The 21,979-nt window shown below is 50.4% G+C and overlaps 1 protein-coding gene across 3 annotated transcripts in view; it reads right to left on the bottom strand.

The window, feature by feature from the left end:
- CRTAC1 (cartilage acidic protein 1) overlaps positions 1-21,979 on the bottom strand; it is a 164,786-nt gene that overhangs the window by 10,864 nt on the left and 131,943 nt on the right. For 2 of the 3 annotated variants that reach the window (XM_064373998.1, XM_064373997.1), the window contains exons 11-14: positions 21,753-21,921; positions 11,104-11,249; positions 9,672-9,714; positions 7,175-7,318 (exon numbers count right to left, since the gene is read on the bottom strand). In XM_064373998.1, the coding sequence (XP_064230068.1) occupies positions 7,175-7,318; positions 9,672-9,714; positions 11,104-11,249; positions 21,753-21,921 (502 nt within the window). Of the gene's footprint in view, positions 1-6,032; positions 6,733-7,174; positions 7,319-9,671; positions 9,715-11,103; positions 11,250-21,752; positions 21,922-21,979 lie in introns of those variants that run through there. The other variant, XM_064373999.1, reaches the window with a different exon arrangement.

Below are 21,979 nucleotides of genomic sequence, written 5' to 3'. Positions count from 1 at the left end.
TGGAAGCGAAACCGGGAGGTGAAAGGTCCTGGTACAAATTTTATGACAGTATCTGCATTTCATCACTCAGGCTGCAGTGAGTGCCTTACAGGCTTTACCTCGGTGAAGCCTCATAAGGCTACGAGGATTTTATAACCGCCTCCGTTTTGTGGATGAAGAAACTGAGGCTCAGAGATGAAATAACTTGCTTAAGTCTACTTGAGAATGCCTGGGTGGAGGGTCTGGACTTGAAGTCCATCTGATCCCAGAGTTTCAGGGTGAAGAGAAAATTTTAAGGACAGGTGAAAGGAAGGGAGAGAGGTGGGCCATAGGATTTGTGCACAGCTCTAAGAAAGAACATGGCATTTTGGCACATGTGAGACACCTTTGCAGTGGGAGGAGGCACTGAGACTTTCCGATGGCTGCGTGCCCAGGGCAACCCCAGGTTTCCTTTTCCCTCTCTTTCCTATGCGTCAGCCTTCCAGGGCTCTAAACCTTGAGTCTGGGGATCTGAACTGCAGAGAGGGTGTATGTTTGGCTCACGTTCCTTCCTTTGGCCTAAACTTGTCCCTCTGCCATGGTCTCCACAAGCAATTGGGGAATGAGGATGTGCTTTTCTTCTGTTCCATGAGCTCTGCTGCCAGGTCTGGGGTGGAAGGAGGGAAGGCAGTCCTTAGATTTGGGTGGAGAGTGTATTAAATGACTCTGGGGGATGAGATCTTTCCTGGCTGCTCTGGAGCTGGCCATGAAGAAGGAGAAGCAGCTACCTTTAGGGGAATTATTCTGGCCCCAGACTGCTTTCCTTTTGGCAGGCAGGCAGAGGGCGTGAGGTTCTGGGTAGGACGTTCTGGGAAGGGGTGATACAGATTCTCCAACTGCCATACCCTTCTCCTGACCCTGCCTCCCTCCTCGCAGCTGAGCAGGCTCCTCTCTGCACTCAGGACCTCCATTCAGATCTGTGTTTAATCTCAGCAGTGTTCCAAGGTCCAAGTGTGGTTCTTCTGTTACTTGGTGGGCATGTATCCTGACTCAGTTTCCATGTCAGCAAAGTGGGAAGGACAAGCCCTGCCGCTCTTATTCCTGAACTTGTTCATACACTTGGGCTTCTGGAATCCTTGGAGCTTTCTGGAGAAGGGTGCTGGGAGCAGTCTGGTAGCTGAGCTCTTTTGAGAAACAGCCCCAGCAGGGAAAAGGACCAGACACGGGGCACAGATACCTTGGGAAGGCTGCAGCTCCTTTTTGGGCCTTGGTTTCCACGTCTGAAAAGGATGGGACAGGACTAGATGACTTCTCAGGTGTTCTTGGATTTGAAGCTCTAGGATTCTGAGATTGTGGAGGGCCAAATTCCCAGGCCAGTTCACTAGCTCCCGGTGACCTCTGCTCTGTGTGGCCCAGTCCATGCCATGCCTGCCCGGCTCAGTTCACCTTGTTTTATGACTGTTCTCTCTGGGAATGGCATTACGTGAGAATTCTGCTGAACACAGCACAGTCCAGGCCCCAGGAAGGGCGGCTCTGCCCCTTATGGGATTTGCCATCTTTTTCTGTTGAATCTGTCAGCTCCTTGGAGGTGGCCCCTGTCCTCCCTGTGTCTCCCACTGCAGGCATCCCGGGTGGCAGTAGGGTGCACCGGGAAGCACAGGAGCTTTGGCACTGAATGGGCCCAGGGCTCCATCCTAAACATGGCTACTTAATAATAATAATACTCTAATTTGTTGGGGGCTTTCTCTGTGCCAGGCACCATGTCCAGTCTAATATAATAACTCTCTGAGGTACTATCCCCATCTTGCAGATGGGAAAATTGAGGTTCAAAGACATCTTACCTACTTTAAGTCTTTGCTCAATGCCTCTTTCCCAGGGAGGCCCACCCTCACCCACCCTATTTAAAATGGCATTCTGCCTCCATCCCGCTCTCCCAAATGGCCCTGATGCCGCTCTTCTCCAGCTGTCCATAGCACGTATCATGCTCTAACACGCAACAGACTTTCCTTATTCTGGGTATTGTTTAGTGCCTGCCGTGCCTTGCTAGGGCAGGGACCTTTGCCAGTGTTGTTCACAGATGTATATCCCAAGCCACTAGAACAACACCCAGCACATAGTAGGCGTTCAGTCACTGTACTCGCATGAACAACTGGTTAAATAACTTCCCCAGGCGTCAGTTACCTGGAGACTGAACAGCACAAGGCTTAGGAACCCAGGCTTTGGAGCTAGTCATGAGTTTGAATTGCAGCTCTTGCCACTTTAGCTCGCTATGTGACCTGCATAACTTACTGTTTCTGAGCCTCAGTTTCTTTGGTAATAAAATAGACTAATAACATTTATATTGTGGGATGGGTGTGAGGATTCATGGAGACATGGTTGTAAAGTTCTTGGCATATGGCAGGCATTGCGTAAATGTTAGGTGCTTTCCCGGAGGATGTTTTTCTTCTCTCTTGCGTGTTATTTTCCCTCTGACGGCCTATTTTTTGACCACTTCACTGTCAACAGTAGTTCCTTAGAGGACAAGCCACCACGGGAAGGGCTGGCATCATCTGTGCTGTTAACCAGCCTATGTTCTCTTGCCTTCCTTCCAGGATGTGCCTGTTGCTACGGAGACACCGCAGCAACCCCTGGCCGGTTCCTGGCCCCTGTGGCTGGGGTTCTGGCCTCACAGAAGGCTGGCCCTGGGGACAGGGAGGAAGGAAGGGGCTCAGTTTGCCTTTTGGGCTGCAAGTCTGGGTGGAGGTATCAGCCTGGAATCTGTTGGAAGAACTTGGCTGGCTCCCTGTGAAAACGAGCGCTCATCTTCTTTCCTCCACGGGGCTCTTGGATCCTGGAGTGGAGTTCCTGCTTGGGCCGAGGTCCAGGGGCACTGGTCTGGGTGTGATGCCCAGACCCTGGGAGGGGGCCATAGCAGCCAGAGTGACACATAATCAAACTCCTGGCCCTCCGAATGGCACCTTCCCAGAGTAGGGTTGGCAACCGCGTAGATGCTTGAAGAGGCCTGGTGGATGGTTCACCATTCTGCCTCAGCGAAGCCTGGCCGAGCCCGCCTGGTGAGGGAACTCTCAACATTAGCGAGCACTGCCATCTCTTCTTGCAGACTTGAATGTGATCGTGGGGAGGACTGTTTCAGATCACTCGGCCTCCAGGGGCTCCATTTTTCCCTTCCAAACCCTGCTCTTGATTCTGGGCAACGTGAGCGACTGTGGCTTTTGCTTAAATCAATTCACCACCCCCAAATGAAGAAGGGGGTGGTAGTTGAGAGTGCCAGCCGACAGCCAGACTCCCGGGATCCAATCCTGCCTTCATCTGTCCAGGCTGTGTGACCCTACACAAACCATTTAGCTTATCTGCAAACTTGGGATAATTACAGCACCTTCCTCTTGAGATTATTGTGCGGATTAAATGAGATGATTATTTTAAAGAGTTTAGATTCAACCCAGACATGCCAAGCCCACTAAATGTAAGCCATTAGTGTCACTTTAAGGGGTACGTTCCTGTGAAGAGGGAGTATGCTTGAGCAGAATAAAAATGGTATTATTATTTGATTTTTCTTGCAAAATGAGGGGTTGTGGCATCACTGGCCCACCTTGCTGCTGGAGTTGTGGCTGCCTTGCACAGGCAGGTGGGGCACAAGCTCCTCCATTTGCATAATCCCTTCTGGGTCCATTTCATTACTTGACTGCCCCTAAAGGCATTTGCTATTTTTGTTACAAATTCAAGTGTAGCATAAGCCAACAAAGATGTCAGGAGCCCAGGTGGGGCTAAGGGACAGGGAAAAGACAGACTTATCTGGGCACAGGAGGAGAAGGGAACGGTTTGGGCTCCCATGGGTCTCAGAGAAAGGGATTAGAAGAAAGAGGGGGACAGAAATGCTGAGCCTGTGTAGCTTGGGGGTGACTTTGCACCCACAAACCTGTGGCTGGTACAGCACAGACCAGTAGATGCATTGAATTTGAGGCACCTGCTCAGAATGCCTGTATTGCTAGCCCAATGAGGAGGCCTTGTTTTTTTTTGGGCGGTGGGGGTAAGTAATGTTGAGTGGGTTCGATATCCACCTGTCCTCTCTATCTTTCAGCCTTGTATTTCTTTCAAAACAAGCATCTTGGGGGCAGGGGATTTGTCCACATCATTAGAGGGTCCTTATCGCATTCCTTGTGGGAGGAACCTAGTGCTTGTCATACAGGATATTTTCGATAAATGTTTGCTGAATGAATATGTAAATGAATGACTGCAGAGAGCTTGCTTTTTGGTAGAGCAACCTGAGAATTCAGCTTGACTTTTTAGAAAGCCCCTTGGTGTACCACTCCCATCCCATGCACTTGACTCCTCTACCTGGCTGGAGGGAAGGCAGAGTAGGGGCGGCAACCATGTCACCTTCACTTACCATTATATACCTAGAGCCTGGCTCAGTACCTGGCACATAATAGGAGCTCAACCAATATTGCTTTCACTTACCATTGTATGCCTAGAGCCTCTCAGATTCGGGCACATAGTAGGAGCTGAAAAAATATCACTTTCGCTTGCCATTGTTACCTTCACTGGCCATTGTATGCTTAGAGCCTAGCCAATTATTTGGCACATTGTAGGTGCTCAATCACTATTTGTTGAACTCATGAATGAAACAAATGGAAGCCTTATCCTGGAGTCTGAGTGCTGTAGTGGTGCTCTTATCAGCCGTGGGAACTTAGAACGCCTCTTTGTAACTCACCGGACCCCACCCGCCCAACAGGGTCACATGACACGGATATATCCTGTTATATAAAACTTAATGTGCAGGCATTTATTGGTTATCACTTATAAGACATCATCTGAAGCCTGCTGTCACCCTGAACCCCCTAATGTGCTTGGCAGGCTGTCTCTGTGGCTCTCTTGTCCCTTACTTCTTGTGCTGTTGTGTATGGCCAGTCGATGGGCACTGTTATCTTGTCATTGACCACTGCATTCGGAACCATTCCTCCATGGGTTTTGGGTTTTACTTATCTCACCATCTTAGATTCTCCACTTGTTCATTTTTAAAAAGGCAGCAGCTTCCAGAAGGACCATGGAATAGTCTGAACAGTGACAGAGCTGCCTGTTACCCCTCTGACAAGATGGTGTGGTGGGAAAGGGCTCCGACCCTGGCTGTGGGACAGTGGGCTCTGTGACATTGAACACTTCAGCTCGCTGAGCCTCGTCTCTGGAGCCCTTTCAGATCTTTAATTCTATGTCAATACACAGAAATGGGCTTTCTAGAAGTGGAATGATTTTTAAGTTGGTGTATGCTTTTCAGGGAAATTGTAGCTGTTTTCATTTAAAAACTTTTCATTTACGCTCCTGTTCTGAGTGTAAAAACAGCACTAGCTACAAGGAATTCATATTTTGTGATTTATTAGGAGTATTACTATGATATCAGAAAATGGTAGGGGTTTTTTTTTGTTAAATATGTTTTTAAGAGGGTTGCTGCATTCTTAAGTGTGATTTTATTATATCCTGGGATGACTTTTTCCCCATGAAGAATAGATCTATGTTTTATAACAAGCCCTCACTACTGAGGCTGGTTGTGAGCATATTCTATGGCGTTACATCATTCCCAAAGAGTGTTCTGGCTACAGGAACACTCCATTTTCTAAGCAGATTGCAGAGACCAAGTAGCAAGGTTCTTTCCAGAAATCAGAGTAACTTGAGATGAGCCATGCCTATGTCCAGCCAGACAGTGAGGAGTCTTAGAAAGGAAAGGCCCCTTAGGGATACACCAGCCCAACTCTCTTGCCATCTACATTAGGGAAACCGAGGCCCAGCATGGAGAAGTGACTTCCTGCAGGTAAAAGGCCCAGAGTGCACACTCCATTTCTGCCCCTCACTCATCACACATCCTTCACTTGGCCCAAACCCTGGTCCCTGAAATGTGAACACTGTTGTACACAACCAAACCCCTGCTGGTGCCTGAGGGTGATGCCTGCTCTGTGTGATGATCTGCTGTCGAAGCATCCCATGGTGGAAGGCCTGCTGCTAATTTAGCATTCCAATCAGTTCTACTTGCCCCAACCCCCCCCCCCCCTTTTTTTTCACCAGCTTGGCACTAATATCTAGCAGAGAGTTTATTGGCACAAAATTTCTCCAGAAAAGAGGCTGGAAGGTTTAGCAAGTTCAAATGATAACATTTTTATCAAGAGTCCCAAAGGACCACCCTTTTCCCTCCCATCACCACCACCAACACCAATAAGGCTTTCTCTAGCACAGGAAGTCAGGGGCAAAAAGCAGAAACAGCATAGGCCAAACCAGCAGGCACATGGTACATCATTGGATCAACCAGCAAGCAACCACCTGGGAGCCATCTTTGTTAAGGGCAAAATAAGGAGCTCACGAGACACTGGAGGATACAATACTATCTTGATTCTTCTGAAGGAGTGAGGGAGGCTGGATGGGGTGTTGGGGAGACTTTCCTTTTCTGTTTTCTCAGAAAACATGCAAAGAAAGGCTTCATAAACAACTAAGGTTGCGTCAGTATCTCCCAACTTTCCCTTTTCAAAGATGGCCACCCCTGCTGTCCATTCAGAAGGAGCACGCAGCAGAATCTACTGGGCATGGAGAGAGAGACAGGCAGCAGGAGAGAGATTTAGTTTTCCACAAAGGCTGTTAGTTTTGTTTTGTTTTTTTCCTTTATTGATGGGATTTAAAGTGCATATAACTGAAGGCAAAGTCCAAGGCCTAGAGAAAGATATGAGGCCCGAGAGAGAGGCTCAGAGATTCTAAAGGCGGCGGAAGAATACCCACCTAAAAAGGCCACTTGAGCTGCAAAAAGGATGGGGCAGGGAGATAGAAAATGGGAAAAAGAGAAAGGGGGTGGGGACAGGGTGGAGGTAGAGGAAGGAGTTTGGGAAGAAGAAATTACCAGTTTAGAAATTCAGCCAAAGATGAGTAGTAGGAGTTAGTTTACATCCCAGCTATGAAAATATGGGCTGACTTCAAGGCAGGAACACTTGTTTTAGGAAAGGTAAGAAGAGTGATAGCCTCAGGACACAGCATCCCCCGGCCCTTCAGGTGATGGTAGAAGTGATGGGGCTTCTCCAAGCCTCTGTCATGGTCTTCCCTGGAGACCCAGTGTGGGTCAAAGGAGACACTATCCAGCCAAAAGAAGGAAGGGGCTAGGGACCTTGATCTGGGGCCTACTTAGAGCTCCCCAATGGAAGGCATCTTCCCTTTACTGCTGGACTCTGGCTGGGGTCCCACTCACCCACACAGGCCGTGCCATCCTCGTTGGGCTCGTAGCCCCGACTGCACCTCTTGTTGGTCCGGCACCTGTAGCTTCCATAGGTGTTGACACATACGGGCTTGTCTCGAGGGCACACGAATGGAAACTGGATGCATTCATTGGTGTCTGCAAGGCGAGGGAAACCACTCACCATGAAGGTGTGGGGCAGCAAGTCCTGGCCCAGGCTCTGCCTGCCCCATGTATGGTCTGGCCTTGGGAATGTGCCTTCGTCTCTGGGCTTCATTTCCCTTGGCTGGCTCCTCGTGTACTTGGTCTTTACATGCTGAGGGGCACTCAGGTGTGGTCCTGGGTCCTCTCTTCTATCTACCACAATCGTTCTGGGTGATGTCTTCACACATGGATGATTCCAAAAGTTCTATCTCCAGTCACAACCTTTCCCCATGGCTGCAGACTTGTGAGTACAATGACCCATGACCTACTTGACAGCTCCACTTGGATGTCTAAGATGCACCTTGTGCTTAATATGTCCGAAATAGAACTCCAGATTCTGCCCTGCCCTTAAACCTCTCTTGCCCTCTGTTCTGTCTTCTCTAGCTCAATCGATACCCCCTTCATCTATCAGCTGCTCAAGGAGTAATCAGAGCGACCCCTGATTCCTCCGTCTTTCTTACCCCCTGTGCAATTTCACAGCAGAGCCTGTCCACTCTGCCCCACAGTTCACCTCTCTCTGTCTCCTCTTTCTCACTCTTCTGCCAGCACCCAATTTCCAACCATTGTGATCTCTTGCCTTGATTTCTGCAGCTGCCTCCTCACAGAATACCTGCCTTTCCCACTTCCCTCCAATCCACTCTGCAATTCAGCAGCTAAAGTGAGCCTTTAAAAATGTGAATCACATCATATCACTCTCCATTTAGCTTCTAAGGCTCCTAATAGCAAAATCAAGACTCCCTATGGGAGCCTCACAGACTCCATCATCTCCAGACCATGCTGGCCTCCCTCCTGCTTCTTTGACACATGAAGCCTTTGTCCTGCCTTCTGCTTTCTGCTCCTTCCCTTCCCTCAGCTCTTTCTGGGCCTGGATCCTTCCCATCCTTTAGGTCTCAGCTCAAAGTCTTCCTCCTGAGGCCCTCCCTGACCACTGTGTCTGGAACAGTCTCGAGGGAGCACCCTGCTCAGAGGGTTCTGAAATCATCTTGTCCAGCTGTGTGGTCATGCGTTCAGGATCTGTCTCCCTGCACTAAATGGATGCCCCTCTGGGGGAGGTGGAACTTGGCCTATATTCCCCACTCCCAGCATGGCACCTGCTGTATACAAGGCACATCACTGCCTGTTGGGTGATGAAAAGGAAGAGGAGGCTGAACTGGTGACCTCAAAGGGTCCTTGCAGTAGGGAGAGAAGCCTCTGGAATTTCTGTGCACCTGCGCTGTGTGTTTGGAGTGGGGCCGGGTGGGGATGTGGAGTGCAGGGGAGTCATTTCCTCCTCCAGCCACCCTTGACAGCACTGCTCGTGCACCTCCCCACCTGTGCTCCTTTGTCCAGACAGTGCCCTTCACTAGAACCCTGCCTCCCTTCTCTGTGCCTGCCGAACTCCTCCTCATCCCTCAGGGCCCAGCTTAGACCTCACTTTCTCTAGGGCACCCTCTAGGACCCTCCCTAGACTGGTTTAGGACCACTGCTTTGTAGGCTCCAAGCTCCTGCCCTCCCGTCTCTGGGCTGTGATCACACTGTGTGGTTGTCAGCTGTTTACTTGTGTGGCTCTCCATTGGTTTTCAGCTCCTTAGAGTGGTATCTGTCTTGTTTACTCCTGTATCTCAGTAGCAAAGAGCTAATGAGCGGCTGCAGAATAGGCCTGAGAAGAATGCTGGATGAGTGTTCAAGGAAGGAGGGATCCTTGGCCTGACCCCCCATTGCTGGTCACTGGGATGGCAAGTGTTGGGGTGAAGGTCTCCTGGACACTGAGGGCAGCTTCTAGGCTGCCCCTTACCATTCCAGGCCCTTGGGGACTTTCAGAAGGTTCTTGGACCCTCAAGGAGCTGCCATCCTGGTAGGGCTGCAGCTGCCTGCCTGCCCCAGTACTGCACCAGGCTGCAGTCTTTCTTCCACACTGTGACCACACTCCATACACTATTTTGCCCCAATGCCCTTGGCAGTGCCCACTCTTGCCTGCCAGCCCCCTTGCTTGCTGCTCCACTGGCAGGCCATGGCATGTGGCTATTCCCCTGTGCCAGGGTGGTGGCATGTCTCCTTCCCATGTGCACTTTCTCGGTACTCATGGCAGGGAAGCACTGCCAGTTCCCAGAACCACAGTGATTCAGCCTGGGGGTCACTAACATAACTCTCACCCTGGTGAGTCATGTGGTGGTTGTCTTGGCATCTGGAGTCCCAGGACAAACAACACCCTCTTCTGTCTGCCTTTCCACCCCTTTCTTGCACAATGGACCTTGTCATGGGTCGGGCGGGCATTCCCCAGGGAGATTCCGGCCTCTGCCCCACACCCTGATGCCTGCAGGCAACTCACCCATGCAATGGCCATTTTCCTGCTGGGAGAATCCTTGACCGCACTGCAAGGTGGGCAGAAACAGAGAAATGAGTGAGTTGAGAAGGTCCCATCCCAGGTTCCCTTCCTAGTCATGGCCACAGAGCAGCTGTCACCCTAACGACAGTGTGAGGCGCCACTCTCTGAGCTCTGGGCCTGGGGAGATCCCCCTCCCTTGTAGAACCCTTCCTTTGCACTGAGAACAAGAGCCCCGGGGGAAGGCCATGAAAGGATACAGTTCAGACTCTTGCTCATTTCCCTGTGCAGGGGATCCACGTGCCGGAGCTGGGATGCCCAACAGAACCTGTCCCTCTTGTAGCATTGCCCTGAGACTGAGGCTGGGTCTGTCAGGTCAAAGTGTAATGAGGGCTGGGAGATGCTTTTTGAGGCATCTGCTCACTGCCCACACCCCCTTCTCTGAGAACCTCCACCTCACACGGGTGGGTGCCCGCAGCCATGCTTGTGTCCCACCTCTCCGGCCAGAGCTGATGGGTGGACATCCCAGCAGGAGAGAAGACTCAAGGCTTTGCAGCAAGAATTTGAACAAATTGACTCAGAGACTTAGAGTTGGGAGCTGGTCCTGCCAGGCTGTGAGGGCTCTGCCATGCCCATATGGGGGTCTCAGAGACAGCAGCCTGGGGTGGGGCAGGGTACTCAAAATGTAACACACGACACAAAGTGTCAATCCACCACACTGACGAATGAGGTGGGTGGATGGGGACTGTTGGGGAAGAGAAGCCCCCTCTCCTCCCAAAGCCAGTGTACTGACAAAGGTCTTTAAGCTTCTAGGGCTAAGGCCATCAAGCTGCCACAGTTCCTACTCATCCTAAGCTCTCCTGAGTTTTGCGAGTAACCCTTCTTATAAGCCCCCTTCATTTGTGTGATTTTGGGTGGGTTCCTGTTACTTGCCACCAAGTGAACCCCATCAGAGTTGGAAGGACACTGCCAAGGTGGATCCAGAACTGCTCCTCAAAGAGCCCCTAGAGGGGCCCTGCTGCAGGCTCTGAGTTCCACCCTAGGGCGACAAGAGGTCTTGTCAGAGACTCGAAAGAATGAGGAGGGCAGCAGGAGACCTGGGGTCATCCCTTAACTCTGCTTACAACTGGCTGTGCAGCCTTGGTGGGCCTTGGTGGGTTTCCTCTCTTAACCTCGGTTTTCTTCCTCTGAAAAAGGGGTGCAAAAATGCTTGCCCTGCCAATACACCAGGGCTTCTGTGAGAAGCAGAAGAGACGTGGGTGTGATGGTGTTGTGCAAACTACAAATGGAGGGATCAGCATGAAGCCTTCGCTTTGCCAAGAAGATTTCCATCACTCTAGAGGCTGAGTTTACAGATTCCTGGGAACCCAGCTTCAGCTCATGGGGTTGTGGGTGGTGCCCGCTTTTCTGGTTATGAGGCCCAGATGCCTTTGCCCACCTCCAGGGGGGCTGGGTCCTGAAGTGTGTCCTCATCCCGGGGGTAAGGGATCTCCAGCACCGAGTTCATCTCCCCACTGGCCACGTTCCGGCTCACCATCTTGCCATCTGGCCACGTCACCTCCACACTGCTGGCTTCATCTTTCCCTGAGGGACAGAAGGAGAGAGCGTCAGCAGCAGAGGAGAGCAGGAGGCTCTCAGCAGAAGTATCAGCATCAACAAATTCATCCATTGAATAAAAGCATGAATTGGCACTGTTCTAAGTGCTAGGGAAATGGTGAATGAGACAGATTTGAGGTCTCTCCTCTCTGGAGCAAGGCTGTCCCACAGACCTGTCTGCAAGGATGGAAATGTTCTGCATTTGTGCTGTCCAGTACAGTAGCCACTGGCCTGTTGAGCCCTTAAAGTGGGACTCGTGTGGTTGAGGAGGTGAATTTTCAGTTTGAGTTAACTCTAGTTAATTTACATTTAAAAGTCACACGTGGCTGGTGGCTGGATAGTGCAGCTCTCAAATTTACGTTCTAGCAGATAGGCCAAGCGTCGGGAGGCTGTATTGGAGAATGCAGTAAGGCCTGTGATAAGCAAGTTGTCTCTCGAGTCTGGGGTTCAAATCTTGGCTCTACCCATTACCTGGTATGTTGGAAAAAGCATGCCGGGGAGTGGATGGGAGACCCGGGGACAAATCCCAGCTTTGCAGCTAACTGGCTTTATCATCCTGGGAATGCTTCTTGTATGTCTATTTACTGAGCTCTACTAGGGGCCAGGCTCTCTATTGTCACCGGGGATACCCCTGTTCTCAAGGAGCTCCCACTCCAAATGCGGAGACAAGCAAACAGACGAACAAATAAATCATGTCAGATATTGACCAAAGTAGGGCAAGGAGGTAAGGGGGAGCTGGGGGTTGCCAGGGCCTTCTCTAGTCAGGTGGTCAGGGACTGCCTCTTAGGGAGGGAGCATTTGAACTGAGCTCTACATAAAAACTTGGAAAAAGAGCTGGGCATGGTGGACTCATGCCTGGAATCCCAGCTACTGAGGAGCTTGAGGCAGAAGGATCGCTTGAGCCCAGGACTTCAATGCCAGCCTGGGCAACAGATTGAGACTGTTTCTGGTGGTGGGGGGGAGGATCAACAATAAAACCAAACCTTAGAAAAGATGGAGTGATAAAGAGTTGGCAGGTGGAGGACAGGGGAGAAAGCCCGTTCTACAAATCTAAGATGCTTACAGAAGATGATGGGAAGCTCAGAGACATTCACAGTGAATCCATTCGCACACATCCCTAAAGCAACGTGCTATATCATTGGTGGAAAGCAGGCTGGAAAGATTTGTCAGATGTTTAGGCACTGTCAAAGCTGGCCCCAGCTGCCTATGTAAGGAAATAGGCCGTCACTGTGGCAAGGTCAGGCTAATGGTGATGGATCAGAGTGGGGAGGAGGTGGGGGCTGGGCCTCACCTTCAGGGAGAGGCTGCTCTCAGGTCAGCCCCTGAGAAGGAGGGTTGGGCCCGGCACAGACAGGGGGAAGGCACAGCTCACTCTATCACCTACCAGGGCTGAGCAGATGTGGGGACACGGGGTCCCACCGGGGGCCTCGAAATCAACACACTCCCCCAAACACCATTCCCTGGCTAAATAATCCATCACCCACATATATGCACTATTATTTTCCCTAACATATGTAGATACTGTTAGAAAACAAATTAAAATTGCTGTTGAATGTATATTCGCTTTTGGCCATTACTATCCACCAATGAATTTTACGATGATGGCTACCATGGGAGTGGAGGGTAGTGGGCAAAGTATCTTGATGTATAAAAAGCGGTTCCCATATTTTAGCAAAGGGTTTTTGGAGGCCACATGCAGACTTGGAGGAGAATCTCTGTGTAGACTACGAGTAGAAACCATTGTGTGGGCATGGAGGAAGGGAGCCGGGGTGCTGGTGGGAGGACCCGCAATGAGAGGGGTTCCAGAGGGAGTTATGCCTTGTGAGCCACAACCCCAGCTTCTAGATCCTTCCCGTATTTGGTCTCCTTTTGTTCTCCCACCCTGGCCTCCAGGGGAGTCTCACTGGAATGTCCCAGCCTTGCTGCTGCCGTGCCGTGAGTCTATGCGGGCCAGGACCAGAGGCTACACTCGGAAGAGTCCATGGAGAAGCAGCTCCTGCCTTCACGGGCACGGCAGGCAGCAGCAGCAGGAGAGGCTCGGAGGCAGAGGCTTGTCCTCAAAGGTCAGTTTCTATTCCCACAGGGAGACCCCCTCCTTCCAGGCCCAACCTTACTGTTCTGGGTTTTGCTTTATCAAGCAAGAAATTATTTCTTAACAACCCCTCAATCTATAAGAATTCCTTCTACAGAATGGGGGTGAAAATGGGATTGGGGAGTGCCAACTACAGATATTTTTTTTTTTTTGAGATGGAGTCTTGCTCGGTCACCCAGGTTGGAGTGCAGTGGAGGGATCTCGGCTCATTGCAACTTCCGCCTCCCGGCTTTGAGCGATTCTCCTACCTCAGCCTCCTGAGTAGCTGGGATGACAGGCATGCACCACTACGCGTGGCTAGTTTTTGTATTTTAGTAGAGATGGGGTTTCACCTTGTTGGCCAGGCTGGTCTCAAACTCCCGACTTCAAGTGATTCACCCGCCTCAGCCTCCTAAAGTGTTGGGATTATAGGCGTGACCCACCACACCTGGTCAGATTTTTTTTCTAATTTGAAGTAGAAAAAAATTTGAGGTGTAAGAGATTTGGCATTTCCAGGGTGTACAGTGCCCAAATTAAGTGGCACATGTAAAAGGTAAACATTTGCCATTAAAAGGAGACAACGGCAAATGTTTCTTACCTAAGCCTGCAGAACAGCTACAGGAATATGTTTTCCAGCCTGACTGAAGGGCCACAAAGGACTCAAAAGAGTCACCGAATATTCACAAAAATCACAGATTTGCATGTGGTACTTAGTCTTTTTTTTTTTTTTTTGAGACAGAGTTTTGCTCTTTTTGCTCAGGCTGGAGTGCAATGGTGCGATCTTGGCTCACTGCAACCTCTGCCCCCTGGGTTCAAGCGATTCTCCTGCCTCAGCCTCCTGATTGCAGCACGCACCTGTATTTTGTATTTTTAGTGAAGATGGGGTTTCTCCATGTTTTTTAGGCTGGTCTCGAACTCCTGACCAGGTGATCCACCCTACTCGGCCTCCCAAAGTGCTGGGATTATAGGCGTGAGCCACCGTGCCTGGCCCGACGTAGTTCTGAGTCCTGCTTCCTCAGCTTCCTCCAGACTCAGACCTGGTGCAGGGTGCCTGGGGCTATGAGATAAGCAGGCCTCAGAAAGCACAACCAGCAGGACTCCCTCCTCTGCTGCTGTTTTTTGCTGCCTTTGGTATCTTCTCTGGGCCTCAGTTTCTTCATCTGTAAGATGGGGGTGCTGGCTGACAGCCTTACCACTCCCAGGAAGCGCAGCCTTTCTACCCTGGAGCAGGAGTTCACCGTTCACCTCAGCATCCCCAGCACCATCAGCTCTCGGACATGGGGTCTCCCTGCAGTTCCCAAAGGGCTTTCAGGTGCCGGTAATAACAATGAACACTGACAATGTGCCCCAAGCCGTACCAAGTGCTTTACGATGTTAAGGCATTGAAACTTCACATTTCCATGAGGAAGGTGCCAAAGTTATTGTTTTCGCCTTAGAGATAATAAGGCAGAGCTGTGGAGAGGTGCAGTGAATCGCCCAGCTAAGACCGAGAGATTCCAGAGCCCGTATCTGCTGTGCTCCTGTTACCCTGCCCACCCTATCCCACACCCAGCAGCCACCATATGCCAGGCTTTGCACAGGGATTTGGGATTCAGCAGTGAATGAGACAGACCCAGGTCCCATTCTGATGATTCCCATGGGAACGGTGAATACGAGTGATCTTATTATAAGTTGGGAAAGTGCCACAACAGCACTGTAAGGCAGAGAAGGGAAAGTAGGGGCATTCCAGGGAGAGGGTACAGTGTGGGCAAAGGTACAGCAGCGTGGAAGGGCAAGTTGCGTCTGAAGATCGGGGAGAAGTTCTGAGAGGGAAAGAGTGTGAGAATGTGTATCAGAGGGAGGGGAGGGACTTCAGAACCTTCACACCTAAGAGGTGGGTGTTTTATCCCCATTCTCCAGATGTCAACATTGAGGCTTGACAAGGTGAAGTGACTTCCAGGTGTCTGAGCTAGGACTGGAACCCAGTCTCCTGTCCTTAGGCGCAGCTCACCCCTCTGCCCAGGTGGTCTGCATAACATCTTGTCTTTCTTGGGCTGCACGACCTAGGGGGACTGGCTCCCAGACACTGCACACCAGCAGCTTTGAAGAAGCTGGCCAGCCTGCCAGGCCTGTGTGTAGGGGAAGGCTGAACAGAGGAGCGCCCCCCATTAACCAGCAGAGACACGAGGTCATGAGCAGCAGTGAGTCACCTCTGGCAGCTTTTAAAGGACAGAGGCCAAGAAGGCAGAGAGAATTGCACTTTTCCGAAGAATTACAAACAAAACAGATGGTGGGAATACAGTTGGTAGAATATTTTTGCACTTTAATAAAGCAATTTTTATGTGGGCCACTGAATTTCCCTTCCCTAAATGAGCACCAGTCAGCCGAAAGGCAGCTCTGAGTCACCTGCAAACAATTAGCTGAAAAGACGGTGGCGTGTGGGGGTGGGGCTGGGGGCACCAGCAATGGGAGGGGGTGAGAGTGGGGGATGGGGTGACTCCTAGTGGGGCTGGTGGAGGGAATTAGATGATTGGTGTTGTTTTTACTTTCCGGGTTTGGGAGTGAGCTGCCTTGGCCTGCTGCCAGCTGGGAAGTGGAGGGTGGCATGTGGAGCTTGGGGGTGGGTTATGGGCAACCAGGGTGGCAGTGGGGGAGTGGTCGATAAGGGCTGTAAGCAGAAATGCTTACCCTGCACCCAGGAGGAGCAGGGACAGGCCAGGGTGGAGAGGGGCTGCAGAACGTGGTGGCGGGCTCCACTGAGCAAGGCGGGGTCCACTGAGAGGGGACCCCACAACAAGATGGCGCTGCGAGAGCTCTGCACAGTACAGTGGGCCCTCTGGGAACCCCCATGCTGACACTCACTGCCTGCGGAAGGAGGCGGGGAGTACCGGTGAGGGTCTGCTCCTCTGGGACGCGATGTGCACAGGGCAAGGCTGAGGCTGTCTGGGAAAGGCACACGTGTGGACTCACATACATGTCCGCGTACCCACACACGCGCACCACACCTTGCTGCGAAGTCCGGAGGAGGCAGCGCGTGACTCATGGAGGCAGGAAGGGGGCAGAGCCCTGTAGGCAGGCGAGCTGAAGCTTTGTGGGTGCTGGCCGGGGAGCTTCCCGCTGGCCCCTCCCCTTCAGCCCACTCTTCTGGGGACAGCCTCCGCTGGACCCTGCCCTCTACTTCTGCTACATGCGGGACCTCAAGGCAGACCTTTCTCAGATTCATGTTGTAGACATCTCCACTTCTCACCCCAAACTGCTGAGAACTGGAAACAATCTAACTGTCCATCCAGAGGGGACTTGGTAAATAGATTATGACTGTGAGTGCTGCCTCACAGTGAAATACTCCGCGGCACTAAAAGGAAACAAGAGATACGCACAGACGTGCAATGCTGTCCAGAATGTGTACACATACACACACATTCTCTCTCTCTCTCTCTCACATACACACACACACACATTCTCTCTCTCTCACATACACACACACACTCATGCACCCCCAAACACACACTCTCTCTCTGTTACACACACGTGCATATAAGATAGGCTCTCACTCTGTTGCTCAAGCTGGAGTGCAGTGTTGTGATCATAGCTCACTACAGCCTCAAATTCCTGGGCGATCCTCCTGCCTCAGCCTCCTGAGTAGCTGGGACTATAGTCTTGCACCACCATGTTGGGCTAATTTTTGTAGAGAGGGGGGTCTCTCTATGTTGCCCAAGCTGATCTTGAACTCCTGGCCTCAAGCAATCCTCCCTCCTTGGCTTCCTAAATTTAGCATTGGGATTATAGGTGTGAGCCAGTGCACCCAGGCTTGGACACATGGTTAAGGGTAGGGGATGGGGAAGCAAGTTACAGAAATAATTGGAAAGTAAAATGTTGATTTTGAAAATTGTCAAGAAGTATATATCTGTAAGTGCGTTCCTGTGCATACGACACACAATAAAAGCTTATCACAAGCATGGCCTGTCTAACCCGGACCACCGTGTTGGCAAACTGCTCCTTGCCCCTTCCCCTTGGCACTCCTAATCCATTCCTCTGTTCTGCATTTTCGTTTTTCATGGCCCATTATATCTTCTACCATTTTATACATTTACCTATGTACTATGTGTGTTATGTGCATAAGTTCCTTCTACTGGAACGTAGGATGGCTTGTGGCAAGGATCTTCAGTTTAGTGTCTGGCACACAGTAGGTGCTCAGTAAATATGTAGTCACTAAATGAATCAAATGGTATTGAGGGAAGGTGAAGGAAGAAACATTTGCTTTTTCCTTAATATTCCAAACATAGTGGTCAGATGATGAGTAATTTTTACTTTTTTAAAAAATAATTCTCTAAATTTCCTATAGTCAATATGCATTATTCTTATAATCAGAAAAAAGAAGTTTTCCAAAACATTCCCATTCTTTGGACTGGATCTTCCCACTTCTGGGTCTTTGGTCATGCCGCCCTAGAAGGCCTCCTTAGGCCCCTGTCCACCCCTCCTAAGCTCCTACTGTACTAGACCCAATTCCAGTCCCTCTTCCCCCGGGAAGCTGCCCAGAACAAAACTGATTTCTCTTGCCCGAGTCCTCTCATGGCCATGGGGCCAGTATGGTGGTGTGTCCAGATCTGCCTCACAGAAGAGTCCCGTGTCCATCTGCCTTCTGCCCCACGGCCAGCCTGGAGGGCAGGGGCCATTTCTGATCTGCCTCTTTCCCCATGTCTCTGCCTCTCTCCATCTTCCCCAAGCCCATCTCTGTCTTTCGGTCTCTCCCGCTCTCTCTTCCTGCAGTCCTTCCCTCCAGCTGGCCTTCTCCACTGGCACCCTCACTCCTGCTCCATTGCCGGCTCCCCCATCAGTCAGGAAGGGCTATGCTGAGCTCCCCTCATTAGAGATCCAGAGGGGCCTTGGAGCTGCAGGGATGGAACTGCCAGCCTCTTGCCTCTTGCTGTGTCCCTGGCGGCTGGGTTGGCCACCTGCTGAGGTGCCTTGTGACCCAAGGGGCCTGTCTCTAGAGCAAACTGCCTTCCAGTGCCGCTGGGAATGGATGCTGCCAATAGAGAGGAGTCTGCCAGGAGGCCCCTTAAAGCAGTTTGAGCCAGAGTTCAGACCAAGAACAAATCCCAGGGCCTTGCAAAATAGCAAGGACTGGCACCAGGCGGAGCTCTTGATGAGGTGCAGTGTACATAACCCTGAGTATGGGGGGGCAGGCGGCCCAGAAGGGGCTCTTGATCCCCCTTCACCCCACACACGACCTGGCTGAGCTTTTCAGTTAAGAAAGCATTCTATTCTCTTGGCAGGGCAGATTCTGGCCAGAGAAAGGGCCAAGTGAGGCCCCTAACACACCTCTTAAAACAGCAGGGGCAGCCCCTGAGATGTGGGGCAGGAGAATCTCAGCCCCCATCCCGCCCTTGCCATTGATTTGAAAGGTGAGCCTCCATGTCCTTATCCACACAGTGGGGTGGGGGAGTTGGTGTCCAATCAGACACCTGGATAAACAACCACCTATGATGCCATGGCGGTCACCTTGGTGCTTGGCTGTCCGCACAAAGCAGCTGCCATAGGTAGTAAGTCACGTGGCTTGAAGGAGGTGGCTTGAAGGAGGTGGGATCCGAATTCAGCTCTCCTTACTCGGTGGAGGTGTGGTTTGGGGCAACTTACTTGACCTCAGACTCAGTTTTCTGTAAAATGTGGGTTATGATACCTGATTCTTCAAGTTGTAAGAATCAAACTAAGTGACTTAGGCAAACCACTCAGCCCAGTGCCTGGCACATACTAATTGCTTGATAAGTGTCAGCTACTGCTACTTTGCAAGACAGGACTATGTATTTAAAAGGTGTCTTGTGCCTTTAGGGCCAGCTTAGCACATAGCTGCCTTAGGAGTGATAAACACTCCAACCTCAGGCTGACTTATCCAGGGTGAAATAGCCCAAGAAAACTATCATATAACCAGGCCCTGGGTCCCCTAAATATTTATTGCTTCTTTTTCAGACTACACATAAATATTATGTGTTCCCTATAAAAACTGGAGCGCGCACACACACAACAAGACATGGAAGAAAATAAAAATCACGTGCTCAAGGGAGCCTGGGTTTGAATCCCAGCTCTGCCATTTAAGTATCATGTGACCTTGGCAGGTTTCTTAATTGTTCTGATCTTCAGTTTTCCCATGAGTAACATGCGGATAATATTGCTCATCTCACAAGGTAGTCATGAGGATTAAATGGAGTAATAAGAGTGAAGTGCTTGGCGCTGTGTCTGGAATAAGTGAGTTACTATACTAATCCAGCCACTCACACAGAATCGCTGTTCTCACTTTTTGCATTTCCTTTCAGTTTTCTTTCTGAGCATAGGATGTGTGTATAATACTAACATTTGTATTTATTAATTTGAGACCATAGTGTCTATTCCTTTTATATTAAAATGATATCACCTCACGAGGCGCGAACACCTGGGGAAGGTGTCTGATCTGAAACCTGGGAATGAGTGGAGCTCAGTGCAGCCCTTCCTGACTCAGTGCTTTCTGAACTATGGTGTTTTAGTGAAGCCACTCTGGGCTCCCCCACTCCTGCCATGTTTCTCAATGTTTTTTCCATCACTGTAATCCCCTCACCCTGCCAGAAGACTCTTTAGACTTTTTCCCCAATTCCCCTCATACATTTATTTTAAAATGTTGTATTTTAAAATAATTATAGATTCATAGGAACTTGCAAAGATAGTACAGAGAGCTCCTCTGTGCCCTTCACCCAGTTTCACCCCATAGTTGCAGCTTGCATACCCGGGGAGCCACCCTGGCACAAGGCATGTGTATTGTTCTGTGTCATTCTAACACACGTGTAGATCTGTGCAGCCACCGCAACTGAGGCACAGAACTGTCTCGTCACCACCAAGATCCCCTCAGGCTGCCCTTGAGAGTCCCACCTGCTCCTCTCCCTTCCACCATCTCTAAGCCCTGCCAACTGCCTATCTGTTTTCCATCTCTATCATTTTGTCATTTTGAGAATGTTATGTAAACAAAATCTACGGTACGTGACCTTTGGAGATGAGCTTTTTCTCCCTTTTTCTCACTCATCATAGAGCCCTGGAGATCTACCCAACTGTTGCACGTATCAGTAGTTTATGCTTCTCATAGCTGAGTAATATTCCATGGAAAGGCTGTATCACAGTTGCTTGAACTGTTAACACCTAGGTTGTTTCCAGTTCTGGGCTATTAAATATAAAGACACTATGAACGAATGGAAAGATTTTTGTGTGGATATCAGTTTTTATTGGTCTAGGATAAATGGCTTGGGACATGATAGCTGGGTCATAGAGTAGTAGTTGTTTGCTAAGGTTTGTTTTGTTTTCTTAAAATAAACTGGCAAACGCTTTTCCAGAGTAGCTGTACCATTTTACATTTCCACCAGCGATTTATGAGAGATCCAGTTTCTCTGATCTCTAGAAGCCACCTGGATCCTTGCCGGCATTTGGTATTGTCACTATTTTTAATTTTTGTTCTAATAGGTGTGTAGTGACAGTGCCATTAATGCCATAGGTATACTGTATATCTGTTTATGAGCTATATGTATGTTGATGCTATTTTTATTTTTTGAGACAGAGTCTCACTCACTCCAGCTCAGGCTGGTGCCATCACAGCTCACTGTAGCCTCCATCTCCCTGGGCTCAGGCGATCCTCCCACCTCAGCCTCCCAAGTAGCTAGGACTACAGACATGCACCACCACACCTTATCCACACAGTGGGGTGGGGGATTTGATGTCCAATCAGACATCTGGATAAACAACCACCTATGATGCCATTTTGTCATTTTGAGAATGTTATGTAAACAAAATCTACGGTACGTGACCGGCTATATTTTTTGTACTTTTGGTAGAGATGAGGTTTTGCCATATTGCCCAGGATGGTCTTGAACTTCTGAGCTCAAGGGATCCACCTGCCTCAGCCTCCCAGAGTGTTAGGATTATAGGCATGAGCCACTGCACCCGGCCCCTGATGCTTTTGCATATATAAAAAAGATAGGATTTTGTCTTTCCCCTTTGGGGTGACTTCACTCCCGTTGAGAATGCATGGCTTCCCAAGCCTTCTGTTCAAGACTGAACCAGCTCCCAAGAGGCCAGGGAAACAGCTGGTTTGGACACGTTTGGTGCAGACCAGCATTTGAACAAGGCTACAGCCTTGAACAAATGGGGGATTAAACACTCTGACCCCAAAGTGAACTAATTCCACAGAGGCACTGGGGTGAGGACTCCTGCAAGTGAGATGCATGAAAATCTAACCAGCACTTCCCACTTGCCTCCCCTTGAGCTCAGGCTCATCTCAGAGCAGGGCTTGTCCCCAGTAGCTGGTGTCCACCATGGTTGTCACAGTAGAGCGGTACCCAAGGATGCTCAGGATGTGAATCCCTGAATCAGTCAGCATCCTGCTGTCCTGATAACAGCTCACCATCCCCCACCGGACTCCGACTCACCCAGGCCAAAGTGTGCCACGGGCTCCATCTCGCACAGGTAGCCTGAGCCGCCGTCGATGATCCTCAGGTGGGCCCCGCTCTTCTTGGTGTAGAGCACGACCTTAGCCCCCCTGGCAAAGGCCCCAAACCGGGTGCGTGGCACCACTCGCAGCCAGTTGTTGTTGAAGCCCTGCGGGGAGGGAGAGAGGCAGACACAGAGTGGGCATCAGCGTGGTGGGTGGGAAGAG

The sequence above is a fragment of the Aotus nancymaae genome, unplaced genomic scaffold (assembly GCF_030222135.1).
Source record: "Aotus nancymaae isolate 86718 unplaced genomic scaffold, 86718_ANA_hifiasm-v0.15.2.pri h1tg000010l, whole genome shotgun sequence".
Classification (NCBI taxonomy): Eukaryota; Metazoa; Chordata; class Mammalia; order Primates; family Aotidae; genus Aotus; species Aotus nancymaae.
This window is presented reverse-complemented; position numbering and strand designations above follow the sequence as displayed.